This window comes from Etheostoma spectabile, chromosome 21 (genome assembly GCF_008692095.1).
Source record: "Etheostoma spectabile isolate EspeVRDwgs_2016 chromosome 21, UIUC_Espe_1.0, whole genome shotgun sequence".
In the NCBI taxonomy this organism is placed as follows: domain Eukaryota; kingdom Metazoa; phylum Chordata; class Actinopteri; order Perciformes; family Percidae; genus Etheostoma; species Etheostoma spectabile.
This window is the reverse complement of record NC_045753.1, coordinates 3,931,407-3,957,876: the sequence shown is the minus strand read 5'-3', so window position 1 is coordinate 3,957,876 and position 26,470 is coordinate 3,931,407. Positions and strand designations below refer to the sequence as shown.

General features: G+C 40.1%; 1 protein-coding gene across 1 annotated transcript; it reads left to right on the top strand.

Moving 5' to 3' along the window:
• Positions 1-42: 42 nt before the first annotated feature.
• Positions 43-23,749, top strand: gsg1l2b (gsg1-like 2b). Its single transcript, XM_032502783.1, has 5 exons — positions 43-507; positions 1,941-1,988; positions 5,635-5,787; positions 20,022-20,133; positions 21,091-23,749. Exons 1-5 carry the CDS (start codon positions 207-209, stop codon positions 21,389-21,391), a joined length of 915 nt encoding a protein of 304 aa, XP_032358674.1. The 5' UTR covers positions 43-206; the 3' UTR covers positions 21,392-23,749.
• The last annotated feature ends 2,721 nt before the right edge of the window (positions 23,750-26,470 follow it).

Below are 26,470 nucleotides of genomic sequence, written 5' to 3'. Positions count from 1 at the left end.
ATGGGGGCAGCCTACAAAATGAGTCAGCTGCGCGGGAGGAGCAGATGTGAGAGGCACACTGTAGGGGCCAGACGTGCCGCGATAATTAGCCGCTGTTATAATACCGGGATTAATCGGATGATGACGATTTGAGGAGAAATCGTCAAAATACGACGTTGTTCCAACGACGGATTAAATTAGGGGTCTTCACTCAACTGGTCGCCGTTATGGGGATTGACAGGCGCCGGAGAGCGTCGTTGGCTCTTACGTTTAACTTCCTTGCTTTGCTGCTGGCGGTGTTGGCTCTCACCACCAGCTACTGGTGCGACGGCACGCGCAAAGTGGTTAAGCCGTTGTGCACGGGCCCGGTGACCGCCAAGCAGTCGTTCTGCATCAGGTTCAACAGCTCCAACATCAACGACACGCGGCTGGTGCAGTACACCTGGGAGACCGGGGAGGATAAGTACATGATGAGGAAGTTTCACACCGGCATCTGGTTCTCCTGCGAGCAGAACATCAACATGATCGGTACGTTATTAAAAAAATAAAAATTAAAAAATTAAAAATGATGGTGTTGGGACCGGAGCGCAGAAGCACGTCTTTCCAGGAACCCATAAAAAGTCCTGCTTCTAGTAAAATCTTACACCATAAAAAACAAATCCTGCTTTAATACGGACTAGATTGCATGATATATTTGAGAAATGAATTTCAAAGTTACATATACGCATGTCAAATCTTTACACCTGGTCATCAACTTTGAACACAAAAAATAGATTATTGTGGCCCTCCTAAAGATATTATATGCATTACGGTTTTACTCAACTGAGAGTGAGAGGTGAGGTCCATAAAATGTAAAAAAAAAAGAATAATAAGTTGACATATAAGCCTATATCATGTTTTGTCTGATCAACATCTCATCCACAAACTAGGTTAACCCTCATGTTGTCTTTGTGTCAAATTGACCCGTTGTCCTATATCAGTGTTCTTTTTAACTACCCAAAATAACATGATTGATTCCACACAACGCTCTTTGCCAAGTACAAATCTCTACTTTCATTCATTTTGGGGTGTTTTATTCAATTTTATAGCATTTGAAAAACAGATTGAAGTGTTTTTGAAATAGTATTGAGTAAAAGTTGACCTATTCCAGTCTGTGATTATCCATCGACACACATTCCTTTAATTTTAATCCAAACAATTCCTAATTTCTGCTTTTCTCACTCAAACGCTAGTAATAGTTTCCTATAAATGAGGTTAATTGACCATAAATTCCAAAAATAACTTTAAAACTAAAGTTAATAAGTTAGTGTTATGTAGTGTTAAATGTAAAAAAAAAGTGACAAACGTTGAAAAAAAAGGGACAAAAACATAAGAAAAGGTAAAAAGTAAAGTGTTGATTTTCAATTTTGACGGGAAGACAACACGAGGGTTAAGTAACTTCCTGTCAGCTGATTAATGGCATCAGCTCTTTTTTTAATGTCCCTGCAAAACAGGGTTTGATAGTCTGATGACGTCCGCTTCGAAGTTGCTGTTTTGTTGTTGTGAAAACTGATTCATGGACCAGCTCCAGATAAACCCACTGAGACCTGCATGGGTCACCAATTCTGGATCTAGGACTGTGTCCCCATGAGTGTCTGTCTCCACACGCATTTGTCCTTTTGACAGTAAAACCCCATGCTGAATGTTTGACCAGCACACTGCTACAAACTGAAATTGACGCTGGTTTTTACGCAGACACACAACGGAAATCCCTTCTGTGATTGGCTCAAATGGTGCTTTTTAATTTTCACGTCTCGGTTTTATCTGTGTCACACAAAGTGGACTAGGCTTTCTGTGTCTTTCTATCTCAATCTGTAAAATTGATGGAATGACAGATGAAGTTCCTCTCTCACTTATCAGCGTGTTCCAGTAGTTATTATGTGGTTATACTGTCAATTAAATGTCTAATCAATCTTTTCCAGGTGAAAAATGCAGAAGTTTCCTTTATGTTGCACCTTCAAATGAAAGAGGTAAGCATACATGTTTTGATATAGTATCACTGACACGCATACAATTCATATTATTTGCATTGTCACTTCAATATCATTTATATCATGATTACGTACTTTTGCTATATTATTTAATTACGTTTTTCTATTAAATTGAATTTCTCGTCACTTACTTACATTGCAATATTTTTTGTACTATGGCCACCTCACTTTACATTAAAAACTTTTTAAATAATGCCACTTTGCATTCATTCAGTACTTTTTGCACATTATCTGTTGTTTGTACGTCTGTGGAAATACTGCTGCTGTTCCAAGGGAATTTCCCCATTGTGGGACGAATAAAGCATTTTGTAATCTAATACATCAGTCCATCACTAATTCAGTAGCGTGTGCCGGTATGAACCTGGAATAATAACTATTTCTTCCAGATTTTCAAGAGGTTTGTAAACTCAAGCTTCAAAAGCAGCAAGACTCATCCAATCTAATGAAAAAGGTTCACTGTGCTGCTCACAGAGGTTTGAGAGTCTTGAGACGTTGCTTATAGCGGGGAAACTTTTTTAAGTTTTCTTGCTATAAGCACCATTTTAACTGATGTTTTTTTAAAAGGTATGTAACATATGTAATGAAATACTGGCAATGTCCGTACCAATCAGACAGTACACCACCTGTCAGAGCCCCACTTCTGTGAGCCGACATTTAATTTCAAGGTTTACTGCTTGGAAATACAGTATGACTATAAGTTCGTAAAGGGCGCTAGGTTATAGTATCCCTGCCTTAAACAAAAAAAATAATACTTGAACATGATCAAGCAGAGGCGGAGCCAGACATTGTAAACGTTCAGGGCTCATCCCAATCCTGGCGGGTGGTCTGTGGGCATGCTCCATTTAATGTCTATGTGCACTATTTTTCAAGCCATTTGATAATAGAAACCCTACAAATCTGTACATACATCTAGTGTTTTATCTATCCAATTGTTCTCCAACTTCCAAAACACAACAATGTTGAGGATGGCTTATTTTCCCTCCTGCCATCCAATGTTACTAATAGATGATGTTGCTAATTTTAGGTTACATAACTTAGGTAGGCCAGGAAATTGGCGATAACAGCATTACAAATCGTCGGTAGAGTTCACAGAATGAATGTAGCTATTTCCCCAGTAACAGAACTTTTGCTCCATTGATTTGCTGGTCCAATCGCAGAGACTGACGGAAAAGTTAAGGTGCAGGGCTTTTTAGAAAACATTTGGGGCTGGAGCCCCAAAAATGAGCTAGCCAGATAATCAGACTGAGTTGTCATTTTGTTTCAATAACCACAATTTGTTGTTTTCTCCATTTGTTGAGTAGTCAGTCTAAAATTGTGTTCAGGTTAGCTGTTTTTAAAGATTTTATTTTTGGGATTCTTTCCCTTTATTGGATAAAGATAGTGGACAGATATGGGGGGATGCGTGTCAAAGGGCCGCAGGCTGGATTCGAACCCGGGCCGCTGCAGGACTCAGCCAACATGGGGCAAGCGTACTAACTCAAGGCGGTTTTCCACTGCGTGGTATCTACTCGACCCGCCTCGACTCTACTCGCCTTTTTTGGTTTTCCGTTACGAAAAAAAGTCCCTGGGACCCGCAACCAGGTACTTTTTTTTAGTACTACCTCAGTCGAGGTTCCAAGCGAGCCGAGGCGACACCAAAAGGTGACGTGGAAACCTGCAGACTGCTGGTTGGTCGGAGAGAATCGTCACTAATCCCCGCGTTTTTAGCAAACATGAGTGTGGAGTGTGTGTCCGGAACGAACGCGACATTTAAAAAAAAAAAAAAAAAAATCTAGCCAGACACCGACAGATTATCTACTCTCTGCACTCTTCTCACTTTTCAACTGTTCAATATTCAGGGATATTAGGGTCTTTTGCATGTCGTTTCCAATATTGCACACTGTTACTTTCAAAAAAAAAAAGACAATATATCAAGGAAATGTTTTTATTTAGCTATTCAAGTAGCGCATAAAAGTGAGCTATAGGCCAGACCTTGTTTAGGAGTCATTTTGCCCGAATTAATGAGTACCGAGTGACGTATGCATCCCAATAATGGCATTTTTAGTCTACATGGACGCTGCAGTCGAGGTTTCCAGAAGTTTGTCGATCAAAGTAGGATAATAATTTTAAAATTGTGATTTCTCTAAGTCAATTTACAACAAATGTTGCTGCCTTAAAATGAATCCTGCGTAATAGTCTCTCTCTTTCTTATTTTCAAGAATAAAAACCCTTAAAAGACAAGAAAAACCAACAAATGTAATCTGCTGTAAAGGGGATTGCCGAAGCCTGATATATTTTAGAAATTAATAGGTTTCTTGTTTTTTTTTAAATATATATTATGTATAGGGCTGGGTTACAATAATAAGTTCTTTATTTCAGTGAACTGATATCAATTTTAAAAAAAATCCAGAAATCAATCTTTTAACATATGCCTTTTCACCATGGATGTATAAGTAAAAAGTACCGTAAACAAAATCTTTGGGGATACATTTTTAAGCTGGTACATTATTAAAATAATATCTGAAGGTTGCTTCTTGCTAGTAGAATTTACAGCATGAACTCTCTGTGAATCTCTTTCATAATCCCTCAGAATTGGTATTACAACTGATATTTCCCTAACTTAATTGATATTGAATCAAATCAGAATAAAATCAAACTGGGATGTTGTGAATCGGAATCAAATTGATTGTCATTGGCGATATTTTCCATTAAATTACATAAGGAACAGCTGCCAGGGATCCAATTATATGATAGGGATCCAATTATATGATATGATTATGATGATGCTAGACAAAAAGTTATAAAATGACAGTAGGCCTAGTATGTAATATGTTCCTTCATAAATCAATTCCACAAACCTGCTGCCGTGAATACTCTGGAATTAATCCGCCGCTGAAAATAGTCCCCCAACAAATGCCTTATTACTACTGCACTTATAACCACTGCACATTCACTTGAAGTCTCTTTTGCTGCAATTTCACCTCCATGCTCACATGCTGGTATCATAATATTAAAATATTATATATATCAAAGCAAAATGAGAGGAAATACTTTGAAGGAATGCACTTCATTTCTGCCTGTTTTAACACTTGAAATGTCTAATAGTAACATTCTCTTTAGTCCTCCACACCCTCCTATGGATTTATTCAAAGAAATCTTTGTGCCGAGACCTTTTAAGGCGAAGAACTCTATTCATAATTCATACTGAGCTATTTTCGGCAACAGGGATATTACTTTCGGCCACCTTGTGATTATTTAACCACATAATAACTACCCGCCCTTGGGTGAGATATGCAATTACATCACAGCTTCCTTTTTCAAAATCTCTTGATAGTTTGTCTTACCTCACGCACGGAACTGAGCTCAGGATGTTGACGGATCGCATGTCTTTTCTCCTACTGTGAAGGTCAAAGGGTGACAAGGTCACCGGCTCACCTTTCCTGTCTCATTCTCCTCCCTATCCTTCTTTTTCTTTTCCAATTCTCTCCCTTCGCCCTGACATACCCATATTTTCTTTTTCAATTCCCCATCCCCCATCTCTCTCAATTCCCATCACTTCACCCCCTCCATAATTCACTCAACCGTGTCCACCCTCACCCCTTTTTCCTCTTTGCTATTCCTCTGCTGTAATTAATTCTCTCCGTAGGAGTGCTGTGGCTGTGCATTGTTGCGGAGTGCCTGTACATCCTCCTGCTGGCTACCGGAGGAATCCTCATGTCCATAGAGGTGTGTCAACTGGGGAATGTCATTGACGGTCTCAAGCTAAATGCCTTCGCTGCCATATTCACCGTGCTCTCAGGTGAGTAGACTCGTGATCTTTGCCGTTAAATTTAGTACATCACAATATGTTGAATTTAAATGGTCAGCAGCAGATAATCTCCTTGTGTTGTGTGCGAGAACCATCATTCAGTATTCATTTCATTTATTAAAAGGAGGATTCAAATTGTTTTTTTATATTTGCTGTAAAAGTGGTTCCAGGATTCAGGCCTCTGGGTGGCTGTCATTTGAGAGACAAATTCCCCCTTTCTCTTCAGTTGTGTGGTTTTTTTTGGGGGGAATTTGTTTTTATTTAATATTTCCAGACAATGCACATTGATAACATGTATAGTAGTACACGTGAAAAGGCCAAAATGTAGCCAGAGGGCTAATTTCCATCTGTAGTCCATTAGGCCAGTTGAAGTTACAAGAAAAAAATGACAAAAGATACAAAATAGTAATATTTGATAGATAAAACAAAGAAAACAAAATTAATTAAAACCGGACCATTTATCAGTATGCTCTACTTGGTTTATTCAGCACAGCATACAGTAACACAGCGCACTGGACTTTGGTTTATTGTAATTTCCCCCTTACATACTGCTCGCTAAACCCCTTCTAGATGCTGCTTTCCCTGGTACGTTGTGCACACACACACACAAACACACACCAAAGGGTGCTGTTTCCTTGCATCAGACGCTGACAGCCCCTGCCCAAACATCAGTATTTTACGAGTTTGAAGAAACAAAATGAGGACATGCATGAATCTCTCACCATAGATATGACTACATTTTTTTGACCATTCATTTTTTTTTAATCTGTGTGTTTTTTATTGAGCCATATTTGAATCAGTGCTCAGTTTTGTCGGAAAGTACACTGAAAAAAAAGCCAGTTTGTTTGCTTGATCGATTGTCAATTTTTATTCTCTCGGATAACACGAGAATAACATGCTTGAGCGATTGTCTAGGTCATTCTCTTGGTTCAAGTTGGTTGCAAAGCTGATACACAAGTGTGTTCGATGCAGGAAGCTAAGGCGTATGGCTGAGCTTCCTAAAGAGTGCGTGGAAGTTTCCGCCCCGTTCACGTGCTGCAGAATGCACATTTCCTTAGCAGCTGCCTGGGCATCAGAAAATCCCGTGTTTTGACATGTTTCATGAGGATGGCCCCCAGCTCTGTGAGGAGAATGAGAAGAGTTTAAATAATTTAGTTAAATATCCAAAATAACCAGTGGCATCTGGTGAGCTCTTAGCAGCGTCCGCTACTACCAGATTGCAAGTCCGGGCACCACATGGTACATAAAAGGCTCTTGAAGCAGTCGGGCCTGAACACCTGTTCTTCCCCTTCACGTTGGCACTGTGGGAACCCTTTGGGGATATTAAGTTCCTCCAGCCATTTAAGGATGAGGGTTAACAAACTTTTTACCTTTTGATTCCTCTGCCACAAGAAAGCTTATGAAATCTGTTTCTCTTTTCCAGAAAGTTGTTGCTAGGGTTAGGGTCACTAGTCGTTACTTTGAAACCTTTGATTGGAGGGCTGTGTGTATTATATGAAGATCTATCAGCGTACAACAAACTAATATAAGGGTTAGTAATTACCGAAGATAAGGAGCCTGTGATCCAAATTATGAAGATACTGTTCGAAGAGGGACACTTTTCTTCATGTAGTGGTCAGTTTTTAGATTTTGGTCCATTTTGTTGCAATGCAAGGAAAACCAAAATATACATTTAGGTAGTGTTTGTTTAAGGCCTAATACCCTCATTCTGTTTGCATTTGTAGATTTCTGCTAAATTAACCAAACAAGCTAATTTGCATATTTAAACATACCATTTCAGGGGAAAAGACTCTTGATATAAATCATTAAGTCGGGAAGTTCTGCAGTGACATGTTTTAGATATTTTGTTATTCCTATTCACTTGCAGTGCCTTGTCAAATGTATGCAAATGAGCGCATTATAATTCGTTAAAACATAATTTCTATACCAATGTGGCGATTGGAAGAACGTTATTAGATTACTGTATGTAGCTGTAATGTCTCCATTAAGTACAGTACGTTAGCCTGTATGGCCATGCTATATTGGCTTAGTGTAATGGGGGAGTGAGGATTGGACCCAAATGCAGAGATGAGGACTGCAGGCAGGGGTAAACAGGAATTTATTAACAGAAGACCAAGGCAATCACACACTGTCAGAAATAGGGGTCCATTTCTGTCCCCCAAGGTATAATCTATACTAACATACCCCATAGGGCTCATTGTTGGACCTCAAGGAACATATATGGACCTTTTTGAGGGTCAAAAGGTACATATATATTGCCAAGCATTAAAAGGTACATATATGTACCGTTTATTTTAAAAGTTAAGGTACAATATCAAGAGACAGCCTCTGCCAAGCCAAATTTGTTTAAAGGTTTTAATTAAACCTTAATTATTTAAGGTAGATTTAAAATTATCACTATATTTGAGTAGCCTTGAAATAAAAGTTTTGTAAGTCAATTTGCTGAAATTAAATCGAAATTATGGCATTATATTGATTATGTAAATGAAAAACAACACATAAACACACAAATGGCTGATTCTCACTGTTACAGTGTGTTTCATCAGAAACATCTTTGCATTGCATAGCCTACATTATCCATCATCTAATTACTGGAGAGCGGGACGGAGACTGCCAGCTCACTACTTTTGATTGGTGGAAAGATGTGTCAAATACGTAGAGCCAGCCCTGATTGGCTGCTTGATCTCAACTTAAAACACAAGGGTACAAATATGTACCCTATACCAAGGGTACAAAAACTGTACCCTTTGAGGGTACAGCCCCAGTGACAAGCCATTGTACCCCTAAAAGGTACAATTATGTACTTCATTTTCTGAGAGTGCAGGAAGCAACAGGCGCTGGCAAAATCCAGGAACAAAGAATGAAGAAAAAGTCCCACATGAAAAAAGTCCAAAAAACAGGTCCGGGGAAACCAAAACCAAAACAAGGAAACAGCACGAGGAATATCTGGAGTAACTCACGGGGAATATACGAAGACTGGATGACAAAGCACGACACAACTCTCGCTAAGACTGAGCAAAACAGGCAGGACAATCTGACACAAGACAAGAGGAACACTGTGGTTAAATACATGAGGTAATGAGATAACAGGGAACGGGTGAGACGTCAGGTGAATCACATTAGGGCGGGGCAGGACAATCAGACAGACAAACGTGAAGCTAGACAAGTTAGGGAACCAAATTATCAAGATAAAACAGAAGTAGAACAAACAGACACTTACCGGGGAATCACAAGACAGAAAACCACAAAGAGAAAACGAACACACACCAGGGCTGCCAACTTTTCCAAAAACCTTGGAGTGAGATTTGGGGGGGCCAACCCATATTTTGCCGCGTACAAAGCAATTTCTTTGGGTCTTTCAGCATCATTATACTTCAGGGTTTAAATTGGGATTTGTTATTATTGTGGGGGATGGGGCTCTCCCTAGGGGGGCCTGGGGGTATGTTCCCCCAGGAAAAAAAATTTGAAAAATAAACCATTAAATGGCACTTTCTGGAGAGTTTTTTTGCAAAAAAAATGGAGAAATCAAGTGTTACATGATATGTGCAAAACTGTAGGGTTAAGAGCCTTTGTGTTGTTGTATCAATAGGTATTAGGGCATTCAGCATTTACATTATTAACTTCTTCTGATATAAGAACTGACCCACACAATGTGCCAAACATAATGAACCACATGAAGAGACAGTAGCATATGTCAGCAACAGCTGAGAAGATTTGGGTCTGTGGTGAACAGGTCCAGGGGTCCCTGGTGTAGGGACCAGGTCCAGGGGTCCCTGGTGTAGGGACCAGGGACCCAAAGTTAAATTAATGTTGAGGGATCAACTTAGACCACTGAAATTCTAAAGAATGAGAACCACTGAGTTACATAAATTATAATCCTTTAACCTTTGTGCCAATGTTCAGTAATGTTTGGCTGTCATCCTCTGGCCCCACTTACTGTTTTTACTTTTTTGTGAAAATAAAGACTATTTGTTCATTTTAAAAAACATCAAATTAATTATTTACAGTTACATTTAGAGATGCAGAGGTTAGAGATGCACAATAGTGGCCCAACGTTGCAGTATCGATTATATATATATATATATATATATATATATATATATATATATATATATATATATATATAGTATAGCTCAGATGTGTTTCACCAGATTTCGCTCCTATTTACAACTTTGTGCCCATTCAAAATATACTCCTCCCATCTCTGTTGTCCGAGATTTGGAGAGTTGTAATATAGTATATATAGTATAATATAGTATATGGTGTAATATAGTCTGCTGTGCATGTCATTGCTCCACTGATATGGTGGATCTCATTCAGACCGTCTGATAGTCACAGAGGCCCATTTGGGTCTCTGGTCTCTGACAGAGTTTAGAGGTGTCCGTACGCTGCTCTTTATCGGAGGTCTACGCATGGATGCAACGCGTCACTGCCCCCAGCAGAGCGGGTCCACTACAATGAACTGAAGTTGCTACACTGCCAGCCGCGCTGCTCACCTCTATTGTTACAGAGAGAGTGGACACGAAGCGACGGACGGGTCTGTGATACTCAGAGCTCATACCTGAAGCCGGGGAAATGCACCTGGGATGGCTCGTGAAAAAAAGGTTCTCATTTTGCGACAATTTGAAACTTCCACAGACAGGGAGCGCTCTTGAACCCCCTCACAGTTTCTGAAAGCACAACTAGTCGATCACAAGTGGCTCAACAGGTAAAAACATAGATAAACTCATCTTTCAGAAATTTGACCGACCGGGTTGACACTTCAGCGTGAGAAAACGGCGTGTGCGCGTGTGAAACCAGTCAAATGCGTGTGTCTCACGGCCAATGCGTGAGAGTTGGCAGCCCTGCACACAAAGAAGCAAGACGGGAAAAACAACCCCAAAACACAACAGCTTAGCCAACTTATTACGTTAGCTAGTAGCTCATACAAGTTAGCTACATTTGTTTCTGTCTTCTGGCTAATTTGCTGTAAACTCTAGACATTGGCAGCTTAGTGGTTTGTTCTCACTTCCACACAAGTCCAGAAAACAACTGGAATAGGCACTGGGGGGGTGCTGTGCAGGTGCTCAAGGTCGCTTTGATGTCTGTGCCAGCTTCACACCACCTGTTTCTTTGTCTCAGCTAGTGTTATCTCATTTTTTCATCAATTGCCCCTTTGCAATGGCTCTCAAAGTCTTTCCATATTGTTGTGTGTTGTGTTCCAAGCCAGACTTATGGGTCTTGAACACATTTAAGCCTAATCTTTCTCTAATAAAAATACAGTGGCAGTGACATTTATTCAAGCTGCTGATATCTTACACCACATTGGGTAGCAAAGTAGTTTTGTGTAAATATGTGCGCTGTTTATTTGGTTGGGAAATCCCACGATCTCTACAAATAGTTTATTTTGTCTGTAACGCTAAAACATTGTAAAATCGTGTTTGCTTGTCGTGTGAAGACCACACACACACACACACACACACACACACACACACACACACACACACACACACACACATCACATCTGCCCTTTGAATTTCTAGCAACAATACAAAACTACTCAAAACCACCAATTGAGAAGCAGCTAGGGAGTCTAGTGCTAGCTAGGGAGCCTAGTGCTAGCTAGGGCTTCGTTCAAACGTGTTACACCGCTCAGATCGGGATGTTGCTACTAGTGTATACAAGTTCAGTTTTATTCCTTCACAGTAAGATTTATCACAAACGTATATGTATATGTAAGAAGATAACATAGACAAAGGCTAATTACTGCTAACTAACATGCTAGTTAACATTAACAGGGGCAAAGCCAACATGCTAGTTCATATTAACATAGGCACAGGCTAATTACTGCTAACTAACATGCTAGTTAACATTAACAGGGGCAAAGGCAACATGCTAGTTAACATTAACATAGGGACAGGCTAATAACTGCTAACTAACATGCTAGTTAACATTAACAGGGGAAAAGGCAACATGCTAGTTCACATTAACATAGGCACAGGCTAATTACTGCTAACTAACATGCTAGCAACGTTGAGACAAGTGTAGTGTCTAAAGTATGTCCTGGGGCTCTTTGGGACATTGTTATTGAGGTAATGGCATGTCCCCCAGTTACAACCTCCGCTAGTTTCCCACCACTTTTTGTACCTCCCCTATTCTACACCCTTTTGCCCAATGTGTGTCACTGCCACATTTGAAACAATTGTTGCAGTTTTTGTTGTCCTGCTGACATGCTACACACTGTCTTTATGGTCTCCTTAGAGCTTTCACAAGTTGACTTGGTTATCACCCGCTTGTCTCTCATGCTGGATAGTTTTTACCAGTGATGCCACTTGGCCTGTAAATTCCCTGATGGCTGTGTTCTTTTCCTACATAGGGAGTTTTCTTTAGTTGGTTTGCTAGGTTTAGCTAAAAGCAGTGGTTGGAAAGACACTTTCATCTTCACTTCTCTCTATTGAGTTCAGATTTGCCCGATGAGTGTTTGTGTTGGTGGCTTTAATCTTTTGGGTCCTCTCAGTTTTGTTATATTACGCAACCTACATATTTTGTAGCAGCTCATCACTTCTTTCCTCGTCCTGCAGATACATTCTCATTTCTGCTCTTATGTTGTCATTTGACAAGCCTGTCACGATGGACTGTGAACACTGGTTTTGGACTAGCTCTTTGCTATATTTCAGGCCAGAATGGGCACGCTCAGATGCAAGTAGTACCTTTTTGGCGCAGATCCAGCACTCGGACCAGAAAATCTAGGGCTCAAGGTCAAGGTCAAGGTTTATTTATACACTACTACTAAGTGCTGTACAGATGCAGAAAACAGCATAAGATAACAGTACAGGGGTGCAGCCAATCCCTATTAAAAATTACAGCTAACGTTAACATTAAACACAATTCACTTTTGACAACAAGATAAATTTACCTAAACTCTTAACTTTTAACATGGCCAAGTTAACCTCACTAACTTCACATTAATACAAACCTACAAAAGAGAGCCGTTAAATTTTTTACGTTAGTTGAGAGATATATATTTTTTTTTAAAGCAACAAACCTTCAGACTGGAACAAACTCTGCAGAGGTTCTTTTTCTCAAGAGAAGAGATTCCCCATGAGTCGCTGTGGTGGCCGCTCGCTGTAACGTAGGAGTAGAAACCCAATATATGCACGCCTTTACTTTTAAAGTGATATTTGTTTGTTCTTATGTCTAAAAGAAAACATCAATTTAACTACAATGAAATACAAATGACATGACTTTTTTTGCATTTTTATACCACATATTTGAATGTAAACAGCATAATCTGTACTTACATCACAGTAAAATTAGGGTTTCTACATATGACAGTAAAAATGAAAGTTATATACTGATCCTTGATTAAGGTAATTTCATGTATTTAACAGTGACATACTATTTTGGATTTTACCCTTTTTTATTGCCATTTGACAGTTTTTTACCGTAATTTCTACAAGCATTTCTTACGGGGACTATAAAATCTTCTCTAAAGTTTAAATTTAGAGGTGGTGAGAGAGGTCATGTTGACCAGACTGTGTGCCCGGCAGGTTAATACGTATCATCATCAGCATCATCAGTTCAGTCTCTAGCTCATTGGGGATGGATAATGGTCTTTCAATAGTGTGAGCGCTGGAGAAGCAGCCAGATATGTGAGTGCGTGTCACAGTCTGAGAGACAACTAACACAACAACGTGTAATATGTGGAGCTCATCTCCCCACGGTTTACTCTTCTTTGTTACGTGGGGGAACTGGTTGAGCCCAAATGCAAATAAACGAAGACCAGAATGATAGTCTAATAGGTTTATTCCAGTGTCCAATGCAGGGGATGCAATAGGGAACAAAAACAAGTCCAAAACAAATCATATGTAATCCAGGGTGCAGAATGTGAGTGGTGAGTGATCACGAAAGGTAACACTAAAATTGACTAATTAGTGTGAAGGTAGTCTCAAGTGGGTTAGGGTTTTATCTGTCTTAATGTTTTTATTTTTTAAATTGTTTACACTTGTGTTTTATCTGTTTAACCGATTTTGTGTAAAGCACTTTGAGTTGCCTTGTCGCTGAAATGTGCTATACAAATAAAGCTGCCTTGCCCTGCTACCGTGTCCGATAATCCGGTGATCCAGGGTGGAGAGCAGGAGTGGTGGACGGCAGGAGTCAGTTTCACGGAAACTGTGCTAGACAAACAACAATAAGTACAAGCAAGGTTCCCAAAACGAATCCAACGGTTGAGTCGGCAACGAGACTAACGTCGTTGAGTCGGCAACGAGACTAACGTCGTTGCCTAAACTATGATCTGAGGGAGAGTGGTATGGTGACAGGGTATTTGAAGCAGAGGTGATTGGGTCTGATGAGCTGCAGCTGGAACCCTGACTCCCGCACACCAGGCTTCACTCCTGCAATCAAGGACAGACAGTGGGGAGGAGAGCAGAGACAGGGGGCGTTTCTCAATACCAAGTAAGCAAAGAACGGACTTGTGTTCTTGGGGAGACCGTACTTGCTAGCTGTACCTGGAAGACTGAACTCGCAAGTTCAGAAGAACACAAAACGCTGTTGGCAGTTTTGAGACGAAGCGTTCCTCCTGTTATTGCGCAACACCCCCAGCAAAGAGGGCGCTTGCCACTTTATAGTTAGCTTTGATGTGTGTATTCATAATAAAGCAAGGACGGTCACCCTTCACACCGCCTTGTTATTTTGTTGTTTAGTCTTCAAGGTTTTCAATTAAAGTGCTATTAAGTATCACGGGCCAATAACTATATAAATACCGACACAACGGCGGGGAAAAAATCCTTGTAACTTTGTTCGGGATTCAATTTTAATTGAAAGCAGAAAAGAAATGTTAAAATAGGTATTAAAATTATAGATGGACTGGGTAAAGTTAGTCACTGCCGTCTGTATACGTTACCGAGAGGCAGAAGAGGATCCTGCGAGGGAGGAGAGCCAGGATGAGGAGGACAGATATATTTATGACAGCGAAAAGAATTGTTTAAAATATCTTACAATTGTGGACCTGGCTTTGCTGCAGGGGTCTGTCTAAATGTGGGGCCAGAGGGGTCTGTCTAGACGTGGGGCCAGAGGGGTCTGTGAGCTGACTGACTGACCGGCTCGCGAGAGTCATTCCCGGCTGGCGTAGCAAGCTCGCCCGCCGGGGTTTGCGGAGCTTTCAAACTCCGAAGGCTTTTTTAATTCACCATCAATTTTCGTTGAACTGCCTGTATTCAAAATCTACACCGCTGATTTCTCGCCTTAAAACATCTTAAAAATGAATTATTGATTTAATAATAGACGTAAATTGTGAAAATATGTGTACCGGAAACCATAAGCGCTTTACACCCGAATTGAATGCTGGGATACCTGCCCGGCCAAGTTCACACAAGTTACCATCCGATGTATCCTCGGTAAAATGGGCGTGTCGAGATCACATCCGGGGATTTTAACTGTTCTTGGCGAAATGCTAACTTGTGTATTGGGTCAGTACTTTGGCCACCAAACATGACGTTTCACAAGAACACAAGGACACAAGTCCATAGAAGAACACATATTGAGAAACGCCCAGGGTGCAACCAGCAGCAGACCTAACATTGGTTGGGCTCAAATCTTGCCCTCTAGATTCTTTTCAGGAAGAAGGGTCCCAAGACATGCAGTTGGAACATAGGACTTTATTTGTGGTAGAATATTGTAGAGACAAAGTTGCAGTAAGTCACATCGGTTAACACCCCAGCGGTCACCCGAGTTTGTCTTACCCTGGACCTCCTTCTGCAGGCGTATATTGAAAACTACGGATGGGACAACGTTACCTCCTACAGCCCTTTGTTACCAATCATGCGTCAAGTAGGTGTTAAGCAGTTTCACATGACATTTTCTAGGGTAGAACAAACATGTTCTTCTTTGGTGGTAGCTAAAACGTTGCTTTTTGGGTTATGGATTAGGTTCTCACAGCAAAAAGCATAGTAATCATAATAATGTATTTGTAACTATAAAAACAAAGCGATAACACATACTAACTGTTTGAACGGGGTTATTTGTATAGTGCAACCTTGAATAAGCATTCAAACTATTTAGGATCCAACACATTCTTCTCATCTAGTCCTCTACATTTGTTTTGTTGCGTCTGTCTTTGTTTTCTGTCTTACATTTGACACTAGAGATTTTAGTTTATATAGATTGATTCTATTGTTGATTTCCTGTTTTCATTTTTATTTGTTGTATCTTAAATGGATATATTTTAGTTTACTCAGTGAATTGTATGTGTTTCTTCTCACATTATTATCCTTGGGGCTTTGGCAATATTATTTCTGACATTCATGCCAATATAGCAATTTGAATTGAATTAATGGTCTTTCCAAAAGGCTTTAGACCAGGTTTAACACCAGTGTCTGTGTGCTTTTGGGTTCAGCCCAGGTTTCATAGCAAATATCCAAGTATTTTGCAGTGATGTTGAGAGTATACCTTATATTATTGGTGGTTTGGCTGCGCCTTTTAACGCACAGAGGGGGGCACGGCATGGAGCCTTTCTTTCTGGGATGTTGTATTCCCTCTCTATTGAGCTTCTGCTTCACAAATTTTATATTTTGGAGAAGAATGTACGTAGGTCTTCTCAAGAAAATGTCCCCTTCTGAGGGGAAAAAAGTGAAGCTGTGGTTGGAAAAAAGGTGCAAGATATTTCAGATCTACCAGGGGATATTACTTGGGGGGGGAAAAAAGGGATATTACTTGGGAGTGTTTTAGGTGCAGATGTTAGAAAAAAATATAAGGCCAGCTTAAAAAGTGGCTCCTGTCAAGCATGTCTCGTAGAGGGAGAATACTTGTAACTGACACTTCATCGTGGCACAGATTAGCTTGTGTGGATTCCTTCAACAACATTTTTGGTGATTAATTTTAGGATAAATTGCATTGGCTTTTACTAAAGTCTCTACATTAGTTTAGTATGGTGCTGCTTTTTACTAAGCAGCTGAAACGATGGCTGATCAATACATATACTGTACATACCAGCACTAAAACTATTTATTATGTATGTATTCTGCTAGTTTTCAATCGTGATATATGTGTGAACTTTACTTTTTGTTTCCTCTTAGTTCACTACTGCTTGTATTGCTGTTTAATCTTTGTACTCTGTGCTTTGTTGCTAATTATTTTTGCTTCCGTGCTGTGTCTTGTTTTCTATTTTGCTGTTGTCTTTCGTTCTTGTTCATTTGTATTTTTACCTAGAAAGCCAAGGGACCACAGATTAAAAAATAGCCAGTTTTGATAATTATATTGGCTTTTTTTTTAGATGGGGAAAGTGGGTTAGGGTTACTTATTTGAACTTGGAAGAAGTGAATGGTAAACCTTTGTATAAAATGATGGTTAAGTGTCTGAATAAGAGTTCAGGGTGACACACCTTGGCAAGGTCATCTACGCTTGGGAGACGTCAACCTGTTTGGAAGGGTTTATATAAGCCACCGCTTACGAAGACGTTTGCTGGTTTACATTTTATATCCTAGTAGCAGTCAATTCTTATCTTTCTGTTATTACTCAAGGTATGAGTGATGCATGTCTTTTTTTGTCTTGCCACAGAACTTATGTAGGGCTGCAGCAGTCAATTATTCTAGTATTTGAGTATTTTACCAAATATTCAATTGATTAATTGAGTAATCGGGTGACTCCCAGAGGCTGAATCCCATTTCTCTATCTTACCCTTACCTCTTGGCCCTCGAAACCAAGGGGTAAGGGTTAGCCTTGCTCTTCGTCATTCATTTTTTCAGTCTTCCACACATTGCTGCCCTCTACTGCTCATTGATGATGATGACGCTAAACAACTTTTCACTCCGTTAGAGCTGAAAAAGTCAGTCACATCTAATAATAATAATAATATTTATTACATTAAAATGTTTTCACTCTGTTTGTATTATACCCATTACACACAGGCCTGATTTACACACACATGCTCAGTACCTACACATGCACTAAATGGAGAGATGTCAGAGTGGGGGGGGCTGCAGCTGTCGATGCACAGGCGCCCCGAGCAGTTGGGGGGGGGGGGGGGTCCTGTGCCTTGCTCAAGAGCACCTTAGCCACAGAACTTCCTGCAAGACTGAGCAACCCCAAACGATGCTGCGTGTCCTCGCTGAGTGCTTTGGTCAGTAGCAACCTGGATTAACACTTTAATTGACTTCATATGAAATATACTGACCTTGTGTGAGCAGAGCATGCATCATTACCACATCACAGAACATGCTAAGGCCTTGGATCTCAGATTTATTCCACTTATCCTGACACAAAGCTGCTTCTGATCTGCTCAAAATTATGATAATATTGCACTGGGATATCTTTAAGAATAAACATGAGCATCTATAGGGATGAGATGGGAATTTAGGTGATTGGATCTGAATCTGGCGCGCTCTTGTTCAGTCCAGGGATTTGGAGGGTTTATGTGGTAATCGGATTGGTGGGCTATAAATGCTGTTTTTTTTTTTTTTTTCTTGCTCCATTGCATATGCATTGAGAAGTCCAGTGTGAAGAGAGCCACAGCCTGTGCTCTGGCTAACCAAATCTGGGATGTAACAGAAAATGACGTAGACAAAAAAGGAAAAAATGAATGAATTTGAATAGAGAAAGCCAGCCAAGAGTTGGAAGAGACGACAAGGAGAAGGGTATTTGAAAAAAGGACAGTGGGTAGCCCTGATTGGAGGAGTAGAAGATGCACTGACAGAACTAGGTACCGCATTCTTAAATGTACTAATCTGAACCGCCGTTGAAGGCAGGCGTATCAAGTTTTGGATTTCTCCACCTGCATAAATCAGAATCAGCTTTATTTGCCAGGTGTGAGGACACATACGAGGAATTTCATTTTGGAATTTCATTGCTCCCAATGTGCTTACACATACAAAACAACCAAAACAATATATACACACACTAATATATACATACTCTAAACAGAAACAAAAACAATATAGAGGCATGAGTGCAATAAAAATTATTTGAATGTGGACCATATTGCAAAGGATGTTGGCATAAATAGTATTATTATATCACAGTATGAACGTTATGAACAGCTCTGGAATAGGGAATGAGAATGATAAACAAATAGCAAATAATAAGTGAGATATGATGAATAATACTAATTAAGTGGAATAATAAGTGGAACCAGTGACCAGGTGCTGTAGAGACAGTGTTACTGGGTTATTGACCAGAATTGAACCTGACACTGTGGGTGAGAAGTCAGCTGTTCATCAGAGTGATGGCCTGTGGGTAGAAACTGTTCCTGAGTCTGTTGGTTTTGGCGTACAGTGCTCTGTAGCGCCTACCAGAGGGCAGAAGCTGGAACAGGTTGTGTCCGGGGTGAGATGGGTCTGGAAGTGTATAAGTCATGGACAGAGGGCAGGTTGGCACCGATGATCTTTTCTGCAGACCTAAATATGGTGTGTATGATGCTGTAGTAATGTCTATGACTGCAGAATATGTACGCACAAACAATAGGCAGTGGTGGAAGAAACACTTGGATCGTTTGATTAACCCTCATGTTGTCCTCGGGTCAAATTTGACTCGTTTGTTTTATCGCAAAAAATGGGCCTTCAAAATAAGTGCTGTAAATGTCGACTTTAGAAATATCAAATAACTGGGAAAAAAAACATCTAAAAAAGCACCCACAACATTGAAAAAGTGACAAGAAATGTTGGAAAAAATAACTTTTTTTTTCATGGTTGACGGGAAGACAACACAAGGGTCAAGTAGGTAGTATTACATAAGAGGGTTACATTTCCAGGTCCATATACAGTATAAGCATCACTACAGTGTACCCTGGAATGTAATATTGCGATTATACAGAACAACAACTTTGACATTTGGTACCAACAAAATATTGGTGATGATCAAACTGCATTCATATTGTAGAGCTATTCACTCCCTGTTTAGTCAGCCAGCCAATTTGTAGAGATCGTGGGATTTCCCAAACTGAATAAATCTAGCAAATATAAAAACAAAACTGCTTTGCTAGCTTAATTGTGTCATAACTGAGACGTCTGTTGAACAGAATTATGTTATTCATTAGCATGATTGTTGTACTGTGTAGTTCAAAAACATCCCAAACACCAAAGACAATAGCGGACAAGATGCAAGCTTTTTTTTTTTTTTAAAGTAGAAGCTCTGGGACGGCACCCGGCAGGAGGCATGAGACGGGAGGCTCCAGGCTGCAGCCGGACACTCTTGCTTAGAGTAGAAGGTTGTGAAATGATGGGATCTCTTTTTGTCCCCTCTCTGTTTGGCAGGCCTGTTGGGTATGGTGGCCCACATGATGTTCACCACAGCCTTCCAGCTGACTGTTAGTCTGGGCCCAGAGGACTGGAAACCTCAGACATGGGACTACAGCTGGTCGTACATGTGAGTACACATACAGCATTTTAAAATCTGCAGATACAGACGGCAAAGACTGTGGTACAAGTGAATAAAGGAATATACTTTGTAACAAGTCAACTTTAATTACATTAAGGATGCTGTTGGCTTTGTGTCAGTGGTATAGTGGTCTTGTCATGTTTGAACAGGACTAAACACAAAGTTGGAAGCACACTAAAAATTTCTAAATAAACAACCCTTATAGGTTTAATACGGAAGGCCATCAAAAATAGGCACGTCATTATTTTAGGTTTGGTAACTTGTTTCATGTCACACAATATTACTAGTCCTTAAATGTGACAATGATGGGATGATTGTTAAGTCAAGGCAATGAAATAGTAAGACAAACTTTTAATTTATATTTGATGTTTTGATTTCAAGAAAACATTTTTTGTCAAGTTCAAAATAATATAACTTTGACGACACTTTAAAGTTTGCAAAGAAAATCATCATTTGATCTTGTATTTTAACCTCTCTGGCTTCTAGTTCAGGAAACACTTTTTAAATATTTAATATACAGGTACTATATATATATATTTATATATATATATATATATATATATATATATATAATATATATATTTTTTTTTTAACAATATAACATGATACATCTGAATTAATAATGTCCGATTTTGAATGAAGAAAAACAGGGTGTAGGAGACATGCCCTGATTCTGATCATAAAAGAAAAAGTGTCATTGTGAACTCAATATATTACTGTTTTCTATGTTTCTACTTTTCTATTTGATTTCTTTTAACAATAATTTTTTTGGGATGTTTTTAGTTCCTATTTCAGAAAACTTTAATCAGCTTGGTCCAATGTGGGAGATGACTCTCAATCATCTCAATCAAGTAGATCCCAATCACCTGTGTGCAGATCTTTTTAATGATGTTTGCCTTAGTTTAAAACAAGAGGCACAAACTGTTTGTTTTACATATCCTTTAGTTTGGCATGGAGCTCCTTCACAGCCTGCATGGCATCCTCTGTTACCACCATCAACCGCTACACCAAAACCATCCTGGAGTTCAAGCACAAGCGCAGGAACATGGAGAAGAACCTGAAGATCAAGCAGAACCTGCTGGAACTGGACTCTCCCGAGCAGGTGTGGGACATGTACATCAGCTCGGTGCCAAGCACTACCGAGGAGCTGCTAGATCTGTCTTCCAATGGGCGCAAACTCTCCAACACCTCCATCTTTCTGGACCTTAACGACCTGCCCGACCGACAGGGAGAGGAGTACTGCTAGAGTGTCGAATTTTTAAACATCAGCAGGTCATTGTCATGTTAAATGTCGTACAATAATATAATTGCGGTAAACTAAATGTGACCATGGTTGAGAGCTCTGGTGATTCATTACCCCACAACAAGCTGAACATCACACATTTGACATATAAAGTTAAAGTATCTAACGTGTTACCAAACAGTTTAAAAATCTTTTGGTGTTTTTTCATGCACGTGGCTGGCTCGGCTTGGCTCGGTGTCTTCAGGTTCTTCTCCATATTCCGGCAGCAATTTGTATTTTGAATACAACGGGACAAATCCGCTTGGTTTGTTTTTAGTGCTGGTAAGTCAGAGCAGACAGTTCTCATGAACCATTTGTACATATGGCTATGAAACGTAATGCACATGTGAAGTATGTTGAGACCGACCAACCAGTAAGATAATGAAACAATAAACTACTTATTACATTTTTTGTGATAAAATGTTTTTATTTACAAATTACAAACAATATGCTGGGACATAATCCAATATAATCCAATCCCTTTTATTTATATAGCACAATTTTAACAAACCCAAGGTTTCCAAAGTGCTGCACAAAAAGATAATACAGAATAAATAGGTAACACAATAAAAGCACAATAAAAAGTTGATAGCAAATGTAAAGATAAAAGCAATAAAATAAATAGAAAAAATAAAATAACTAAAATGCACTGCCAGCGTACTGTAAAAAAATATGCAAGTGTACACATTAGATTAACACGCTACCTGGTGATAAAAGCCAAAGAAAACCGGTGGGTTTTAAGAAGAGTTTAAAAGTGAGACAGCGAGGAAGCCTGTCTAATGTGCAGAGGCAGCTCATTCCAAAGTTTTGGAGCTGCAAATGCTGGGTCTCCTCTGAGCTTAAGCCTAGCTTTAGGCACCGTCAGGGGCAGCTGGTCAGATGACCTGAAAGATCGGCCTTGAGTGTAGGGGTGCAGCAGGGTAACAGAAATGCCAGCAAAGACCATGACTTCTGTCTTTTCCTCATTAAAATTTAAGGACATACAAGCTTTACCGTCATGTAAACACTGTAGCAGTGGGTTAACGGAGTAGTCAGACCTTTTGAGGGGGACTTAGAGCTGGCTGTCGTTCACATAACAGTGAAAAGAAATGCCATGTTTATTGAGAATGGAACCAAGTGGGAGTAGAGAGAGAGAGAGAAAATAAAGGGGCCAAGCACCGAGCCTGGTGGGACCCCACATAAGAACGTGTCCCAGGACCCAAAAAACAAGACGGGAAGGGCGGAAACAAATACAAAAGTAAGAGTGATGTCTGCAGTTTACAAATAATCCATACAGAAACAAACCACACACACACACAGACATGAGATAAGGGACCAAACGCATGCATAAACAGAAGTAAGTTTGGCTGTGCTTCCACCCAATATACATAGTCCCAAATCAATAGCTGGCTAGGAAATCAACTAGTCTTAATCTGCATTGCTATATGTATTTCTTGTGAATACGCAGGCCACAATAAGTAATTAGGTTAGGTTGACAAGATAAGACAAGAATGTTACAGTGCAACAGCAGCAACTTCAGAGTCCAGAATTTTGTACAAAAATAAGAAACAGCAACTTCAGAGTCCAGAGGTTTTTTGTGAGGGTAGAGCGAGGAAAGAGTTTAGTTTCCTGGCAGTCTGGTGGATAAAGCTGTTTGCTACTCAGGTGGAGCGGGCACTGAGGATTCTATATCTCCTCCTAGAGGGCAGGAGGCTGAAAAGATGTGTGAGGGTGAGTCTACTGTTATTTATGTTTTGCAAGGAGAGGAGTGGGGCCTCAATGATCTTTCCAGCTGTGTTCACAATGCACTGCAAGGCTTTTCTGTTGCAGTCAGTGCAGCTCCCACCCAACACAGTGATGCAACTGGTGACAATGGTCTTAATGGTGCCCCTGTAGTAGGTGCCCAAGACGGGTGAGGGGCTCTTGCTCCCTTGAGTTTGTGGAGGAAATAGAGGTGCTATGCTTTCTTCGTCAGTGATGCAGTGTTGATGGTCCAGGAGAGGTCCTCAGGAATTTGGTGCTGCTCACCCTCTCCACAGCGGCACCATTGATAGTCAGTGGTGGGTATTGGATATGATCTCTCCGGACGTCATCAACAACCTCCTTGTTGTCTCTGCACCATGTGGTCAAAAGGTTGACCTCCTTCCTGTAGTTGGTCTCATTGTTCTTGGTGATGAGACCCACCAGAGTTGTGTCTGTAGGTTGGTGTACAGTTGTGTGACACCACCTGTTCGCCACAGCCTAAAACCTCCCTTAGCTAAACTCAGTCACATTCATTTCTTTAAAGTGTCCTTGGGTTTAATGAAAAGTGCTATATAAATAAAAGGTATTATTGTTTTTATTGTCTGCCCGAGGTTGGAGAATGATGACCTTTTTATTATGATCAAATGGTGTAACCATAAGCTCACTGCATTATTGAAACCAAACCAGGCAAGAAGAAAGAAATCTTAACCTCCATGTTTGTAAAGTCCTGATTACAACGCTGACTTAACTTTCCTTTAACTTTCCTTTAACTTACTCCAGCATGTACAGTGACCATAAACTCATCTGTTCCAGCTATTGCAAAGCAAATTCCCCAACAAATGTTTGCAGTATGTTCAGCAGTGTTCCTAGTTTACAGACTATACAAATGTTTCAGAATTAATGTGGTGATGATGTATTGATGCTACAGACTGAGCTACTGCCACCCCCAAGGGGGGTAAGGAAGGTTGGCTCAGGAACCGGAGGGTTGCTGGTTCAAGTCCCCATGCGAACCAAAGTAAGGAGTGTGGATTGGTGGCTGGAGAGATGCCACTTCAACTCCGGGGCACTGTCAGGTGCTCTTGAGCAAGGCACCGCACCCCCCCCCCCCCCCCCCCCCCCCCGGGATCAATAAATAGTATAAATTAAATTATAAATTAAAATTTAATTAAATGTTACATATGGGACCTTTTAAGGACCAGTGCTAAACTACACACCATACCTTTTAACCATCACGTCAACTCTACAATTCTCAATATATAGCTCACTAAGCTTTATAAACGTGGCTGGACAGCCCAGTAATAGGGAGCTCCACATATTGATTGTAACATTGTACACATACTGTATGTTGGAGTGATGATACACTGCCTCCCACCCGATATGTGAACCAAATAAAGCTCAGCGTAAATTCTTTCAGGAAGACTTCTATGCTTCTTATACCTCTCTTTCCTTTACTGATCAGCTGATTCGGGGCGTTCACTGTTCAGTTAAACCAAACGGCATTGGCCGTGAATTCTAAGAGCCAATCACAGCACATCTCTACTCCCATGTAAAATATAATTTACACAGCGATGAAGTCTAATCGCCAAAGAACCAATACAGTTGAATCTTGTGCATATGTGACAAATAAACCTTTTGCATACTTGCAATGATGTCGCTCTAGATTGAAATTGCATTAGGTAGCTTAAAATACACCTCATCAGGTGTTAAAGGCAGGGTTGGTAACTCTTTCCAAAATATTTTTTTATACATTGTTTAAAATGTTCTTTACGCCCCGACAGCAATAAATAACTTATGTACTTATAACTTACTAACTTATGTAAACGAGTGAAAAGGACCTGTTATCAGTCCTCTTGGAAAGAACCAATGAAATGCCTCCACGCGTGTCCCTCCTGCCTACAAGCCTGAGCTCAAAGGCCGTTGTTGTCGCCAGACTTACTGCAAGTCTATTTGAATGGAGGACAAAACTCAGAAAAAGTGAAGTAGTTTTGATGAGTGATTTTGCTTCTGATTATTCTCCGCTCTGCTTTGAAGCAGCGACGCTGCGGTGCTCGTGCACGTCTGGGTTTGGGACAGGAGGCAGGGGGAGGGGTTAGCCAGAGTCCTTAGGAAGTGGTACTTTCAAATAGAAATGCTAGCCTTTCATCGTTACCAACCTTGCCTTTAATCCCTATAGGCAGTTACAGTATTTGTCTCACCATGGAAGGAGGGAAGTTACACAAGGTGGACCTGAGGACTGTTGCATGAAATGTGAAGAAAGAGTGTGAGTGGAGGATGCCTATAGACCATGCTGAGTGCCTTTACTTAAAGCAGCATGCCTCTGATCGAACAGCATGCTCACCACATTTTGGAGGAAACATGTAGCTGTCCGTGCAAACTGCCAAAACTTATCAGCAAGAGGAGTGCGCCTCTTTTAAAGTTCTCTGTGTGATTTTCTTGATGGTATACTTTTCATACATATTTACACAAATTGTATTGATGAAAAAAACAGACCAGGATTGTTGTTTTTTTACAGTAAAATGTATATTGTATATTGTATTTATTTCTTTATTCAATTCAAATACACATGTATTGTAAGGTCTATAAATGTCATTATCCTGGGTTGCAGTACATGCTGACAAATGGATTGTTGTGTCTTCTTGTCTATGTCTTATTGACAGAGGCACCTTTGTGTGTAGTGTGTTCTGTAGTTACATTTTTGGGAATTATTTGAAGCCTAATATATTAATATGACAAAATTTATATGACCAGATATTTAAAAGTAAACGAGGATGGAACATCATAATAAACAAGAGACTTGTTTCACCATGTTTTCTGTTGGACTTTTTCCCCCCACCACTCTGATGGTGCTTCCTTTATTGTCCACGAGATGGCATTGTTGTCCCACCCTTGACATAATCAGAATGTCTCCTCTCTTTAAACCCAGCAGCTGTCAATTTGTGTGTTCTGAATTTTAAATTGTAATTCACCCCTTTGCAAAGAGAACACCCATTCAAATCAACAGTATAATTTTCAATTTAGCGATTGATTAAAGGTATACTATGCAGGATTTTCCTATAGACTAGTACAAAAATATTCCCTCTTAATCATCCCTCATGACCTACTAGAAGAGTCTGACTTCAAACATTGGGTGTGTAGCCTCATGCATCCAAGAAGAAGCTACAAAAATGGCACCGGGGTTGGCTTTCACTTTTGCTGCTGTATTAGATGCTGCCAGTGGTGCACTGTGCTGTGTTCTGGCAACCGCAATCAATGACGTGTGTTTCTGGTGTTGTCGAGCCGGAAGGGCGGAGGGGCCAACAGTACGCAACAATTTTTGCATAG